This window comes from Podarcis melisellensis, assembly GCF_964234715.1.
Source record: "Podarcis melisellensis genome assembly, chromosome: 7".
NCBI classification, from domain to species: domain Eukaryota; kingdom Metazoa; phylum Chordata; class Lepidosauria; order Squamata; family Lacertidae; genus Podarcis; species Podarcis melisellensis.
The window spans coordinates 32,547,195-32,553,194 of record NC_138539.1 but is presented as its reverse complement, the minus strand read 5'-3'; the positions used below and the strand labels follow the sequence as shown (position 1 = coordinate 32,553,194).

At 38.0% G+C, this 6,000-nt stretch overlaps 1 protein-coding gene across 1 annotated transcript in view; it reads right to left on the bottom strand.

Moving 5' to 3' along the window:
- Positions 1–271: 271 nt before the first annotated feature.
- Positions 272–6,000, bottom strand: part of TRPA1 (transient receptor potential cation channel subfamily A member 1) — a gene marked incomplete at its 5' end in the record, with an annotated part of 28,626 nt that continues 22,897 nt past the window's right edge. The window contains 5 exon segments of the mRNA XM_081919099.1: positions 272–3,198; positions 4,066–4,163; positions 4,426–4,536; positions 4,673–4,741; positions 5,648–5,830. Coding sequence (XP_081775225.1) covers positions 2,994–3,198; positions 4,066–4,163; positions 4,426–4,536; positions 4,673–4,741; positions 5,648–5,830 — 666 coding nt within the window. The 3' untranslated portion in view covers positions 272–2,993.

Below are 6,000 nucleotides of genomic sequence, written 5' to 3'. Positions count from 1 at the left end.
AGCATTGCATAGCATTGCAAAGGCAGGCATAGCATTGCATAGGCATGCAGAGTTTGACCTCTGGTCACTTCGAAAGATCCACCCTCCATGTGAATTTCTGAAAGTCGAACAGAAATTTCCTTACACTTCTAAAAAGAGCAGAGCTGTGCTATTTAAGATATCCATCTATATCTATCTGGCAATCATTTCCACATAGAGAAGAAATAATGCAATCTATAAATGCTATAACAAATCACATATGTAATCACAAAAGGGAATGAATGAATGACAGTTGTTAGGCGTAGGCAAAGACAGTTTTATTGAGATCTTTATGGAAAAGGAAGAATGCTACACAGTTTCAACAATGGTTAATAGCAACACAGACTGACATTATTTTAGCCCATGCTTAATAGGTTACATCATGTAATTGTGATACAGCAGAGCCTGTGCTTAAGATAAAACAAGTGAGATTTAAGCAAGTGCATTAGATTGTTAATCAAGCGAACACATGCCCCAGTTTAATTCCATATTCCTTTGCACTTCAGTGTTCTGTTTCTACGTTATTGTGTCCCACAGGTAAATATGCATTTAGTCATTTTAACTAGGGGTGCAATTCCCCCTTCCCCCAAAAAACGAAAAAACAAATGAATGAGCCCCATTAGTTTCCAAGTATCACGAGAAATGACTGAAAAATAGAAACAGATGGGACAAACAAATGAAAATCCTTTTGACTAGTTTCTCCCATTCATTAATATTACTGTGCTTTCATTCATTTCTCACAAGACACAGTTCTGAAACATCCCATTGTTTAGCAAACTGAAACATTGAGAGAACTGTGTGCAGGGAAGGGAGAAGGTATTGTGCACTAAGTACATGAAAACTGTCCAATCTGAAGAATAAAGTCATCCATGCTGAAGACAACAACCCTTTTTAATTGCTTGTGAAATGGGGCGCCATTTATCCAATCTGTCCGAATCATGGCAGGGCTGACGGCCTTACTACACCTGAATATTTCATAGCATTTGGAATGGAAAACACTAAACGCTTTGGGAGACAAGCTAGGAATTCACCGTGATTAACTTAGTAAGGAAAATTGAATGAGGCTATAATGAATAGAAAATGAAATGACTGGGGCTGCCAGAAATGACAGAGAACAAAAATGTGCCTTCCTAAAGTAGCATTTACTATTTCAGAAGCTCATACGTCATCACACTCTCTCATTTCAATGGGGATTACTTATGCGTAAGTGTTCACAGGATTCCACCCTTAAAGTCCAATGGATTGAGACCTAAGCAGAGGGTTTGACTATCCCATGGACAGCAGTGAGAGTGAAAAGCAGCAACTGGATCATACACAAATTTAAATCAATATACAATAAATCCAAGTGTATGCATTGGAATGGGCATTAGATCTGGATGAATTCTGACCTATATACTGAGGAGGCTGCTTTGTACAGATTTGGGGCTTGTTTGAGCTGAAGCAGGATCTCCCTAAACCACTTCTGAAACTATATAAGGAAATTAAGAGGTTCTGATAGTCTAAAGATAAAGCCACCTGCAGACGTTGTGTCTGCAAAAATTGAAGCATTCCATCTCCTGCTTGGGAAAAAACAGATGATGCCGGCATAGGAAGGCAGGTTGGAGATCTATTTTGTGACTGGCTGGAATCATCAGTTCTCAACCTGTGGGTCCCCAGATGTTGTTCGACTACAACTCCCATCATCCATGAGCTCTGGCCTTGCTAGCTAGGGGTGATGGGAATTGTAGTTCAACCACATCTGGGGACCCACAGGTTGAGAAAGGCTGATTGGAGCTCTTCAATCACAGTGCTTTGAGGAAGGGATACTGAAGGAATGTACTACCTTGTTCTGTGCTCTGTTACGTGTGTAAAAAACTCTTTGTCTTGCTTAACTGACTCTGGAGACATTTGCGAGATTTCATTTCACTTTTAATTTGTAAGCTGCCTTTCTGGTCACGACTGGACCTAATGGCCAGGGGTCCCTTTACCTTTACCTTTATACACAAGGCAGTTTACAATATCTTGCAAGACCTTCCCAGATCATACACAAGAGCTTCCCAGAGCCAGTAAATAAGTCTGAGAGCTTAAAAGCTCTCCACTGCGAGAAAACCTGGTGTGGAAAGATTTTTTTTTAAGCTCTCCGCCTTGCATGCATTATATCTGTGTCATTACGGCAGGCTACCAAATATGTAAAGCTGCAGTTGCACAAGTTGTAAGTCAACTGTACTTCCTATTCATATACTTCTTACACGTATACTTTGAGATGCTCCACTGATTTAACTGGGACTTGTGCTGACTGAGTATTCTATGAACCAGCTATTTGCTACATTAAATCATTGCTTATCCTCTTTGTTTGTGTTCACGCTACATGTGATAAGATAAAGAGTTAAGAGGTATTTAACACACTCTCTGGCCAAGAACATCTCTCTTTGCATTATGCAAACTCCATTAGTATTATTATAACCATGCAACTGGAGAAGAAGAGGCCCTGTCTTTAGCAATAGCTGAGGCAGAAATATATAGACATGAAGTATAACAACATTCAAAGAGAGTTTTCGCTACAGCCAGAGGTAGCTAGTGAAGTGGTTTTCTGGCAGGAACCAGCAGCCTCTGATAAGTAGGAAGGGATAGCCAGTTTTCAAACATAGCCATCAGAAGGCAGCCAGGAGGGAAGGGAGTATTTTAGACAACAAAGTGCAAGGAAGTATGCTTGAATAGTGCTAAGCTCACTCTTAGCAAAAGCCATCACAGAGAAACCGTGAGGTAGGGATAGCATCCTACAAGCAAGTAGTTGCTGACTAGTTAGGAGGATTAAAACAGAGAAGACTACGGGGTCTGCTAGTCAGCAACTATACATTTGCATAGGGATGCCCTCACTGCTACATCTGGATGGTTTGGGTAAAGGGCAAACTTTCATCTCCTCTCTTCCTTGCCTCCCATGTGGTGAATGATTCCTGCCTGAAAGCCACCTCCCTCAGCTGCTGCTGGGGGCAGCCCTAGATCTCGGGAGGTTTGCATTTCACTGCCTTTAATACTGTATCCCATTTACTGTTTTTATGCTCCAATTGCTTCTTCCTAAATTTGTGCTGGAATAGATCGTTTGTGTCTTCATCCTCAGCCTCAGATATGATTTCCATTTTTTGAACAACCAGTTTAAGGAGGTCATGCTGTTTCTCCATAAGTGCTGCAATATCTTTAAGCCTAAAACACAAAAAGACATATATCAGGATGCAGAACTCTTCATAACATTAAATACAAAAAAACCTTTCCATATACTTCATTCATCTCTTGAAATGAAAAAAAAAAATACTTAAAGTGTACTTATACTACTTTAAGCTATGCTATGTCTATATTTTAGGCTATTTTAATTTAATTCTGATCCAGAGAACTGCATCAATCCACAGTGAAAAAACAGAAAGGGAAATATCTGCAGGCAAAAGGATTAACTATTTAGTAGTATGAACAATGCATTTCAATACTGAGGGCATTTTGATACGCCTTTCATAGGATGCAGAGTATCTTTTTTCATTTGTTTTATGTCTTCATTTTTAACCAGGGCAGTGGTTGTTTTAACTCTGTGCTTTGAAAGCTGTATTAAAGCATGCACTATGGAAAACATGGGGAATTCCTTGTTTTTTGCCCTTCTCCTTAGCCATTTTTAGATGTCCTGTAGGCCAAAAAGAGTAAATGGTGCAACTTGTATCCTCTTCAGCCAAGAATGTGGGTTGGTGGTGGTGGGGAGTAACAGAGCAGCTATAACAACAACAACAACAACAACAACAACAACAACAACAACAACAACAACAACAACTTTTAATGTGGCCTGCCAATCTTTGCTTTTTCTTTGGGGCATGATTCTGAGAGAGATGTTTTAAAAACTCTGCAGTAGCTTGCTATCTTCATCCTGGTAAATAAGGCTTACAATGAGATGTAGATTCTGGACAAGTAATTCTACAATGGCTGCAAGTAGACCATAACACCATAACACTGGCATTAACTAAAATCTGACTACTTTTTTTTCTTTGTACAAACATTTAGAAAGCAGAAGAAACACCCAATAAAAAATACCTGTACTTCTGTTTCAATACTTCTAGTTCCAAAGTTGTGTCAGCATTCTGTGTATTTGCTGCTATATCATTACAGCCAAAGCAATATTGAAACACACTCTGCAAAAACAAAAGTTCATAGAATTTGTTCACAGTGATTTGCAGTTTTGGAGTGAGAAAATATGAATTTTGGTGGCATCACCAAGAATTAGGAGTTTTCACAGAGAGACTGAGTTCAGTTTTCTGTATTAATTTGAGTAGGGAAAGACATATTAATTTAAGTAATCAACTTTCACCCCCCCCCCTCCTCCTGTGTGTATATGTTTGGATGAATGCATAGGACACAGAATACAATTTAGAAGGAATTATTCATCCATCTTACCATAAATCCACAATATCTTGGCCTATTAGGATACACAGTGATTGAATCCTGGTCAACTCTGCTGAGAAACCAGTATGGCAGTTTCTTCTCCAAATTTGTGTGAAGACTGACCTAAACAAAATGACCACATTTAACATCAATTAGCTCAGAATAAACCAAGGTATTTCTCAATTCTAATTCAATGCTAGCCCAAGGGAAAGTTTCACCCATTGCAATGAATATAATAGCCAGAATGTCTGTCACAAACCTGCATTGCTATTCTTTTCAGTGCTGCAAATTTCTGTACCTCTGCAATGTCACCAACAGCCAAGCCAATCTATAAAACGTAAAGAAGAGTTAACAAGGCCATTTGGGTTCCCATGCTTCCCCTGTGTTACCATTCTGTTCCGCATTAACATTATTTCTGATAGGAAATAAATTATTCCCAAATATGTAAGGAATTAGGTTTTCAAAATTAAAAGTAGCCTTACAGTATACCACTGCATGTAATTATGTTGCAGTAAAACAAAGCATTTGCTCGCATCCAGATTTAGGAAGCATTTTCGCATAATACCACAGCTTTATCATCTGGTAGCATTCGCAGTTTTATTTATTTATTTATTTAGTAACATTTCTACACCACATGATTGTAAAAACAGAAAAACCACTCAAAGCAGTTTTCAAAAAAGATAAAACAAAATCAGTAGGAAGAATTAACAATTAATAATTTAAGACTTTCAAAAAGTTAAAGTGAGAGGGATATTTTCAATGTATTTTTAATGTATTTTCTCTCTCTTGGTTGTAATGTATACAGGGTGCTTTGGTTGTGATTCACTTTGAATTGCCTTTTGCAAAAATAAAGCAACCAATACAATACAATAAATAAAGTAGCAATAAACTAAAAACAGATGAAAACTAGCATCAGCTTTCTACATATCTGTGTAGACTTCTCTAAAGAAAAGTGTTTCTAGCAGGTGCTGAAAAGATTACAGTGACAATTAGCCTGACCTGGTACAAGTCGGCCTCCTCTGAGGCAGTAAATGAAAGACTGTGAATTTGTCTGCCCACATCAAGCCAAAACACAAAAATGGTCAATGCTGCTATCTACTCCATCTGTAATATTTTCTGAAAGAAAATTTATCCCTGTCTCTCACATACAAGTTAGAGACATAGACAGACAGACAGATATGCAAGCAGTTTGGCTATAACACCAGCTTCCATATTTAACACATTTAATTCTTACCAACAAGTTCATAAGAAGGATTGGAATAAGGAGAGAGAAGATAACAAGCATTGCAAAACTCAGGAATGGATACGGCAGATGATCGGAAAGCATTGGCTCAAGGAAAGCTTCACGATAATTGATATCTCCTAGCATCATGGCAAATGTCTGCATTACAGAAAGATATGGAGTGCCATATGTTTCCTACAAAGAAATTTTTAAAAATGAGAAAAGAGAGAAATAAAATACATATTGCATCATGTGAAATAGCTTTAAGATCAAACTTTTTTTTTCCAAAGAGAGGAAATCCATAAAACAACTAAACAACAATCACTTTTAACAGAAGAGTGCAAAAAATCATTTCCAGTGTTTGG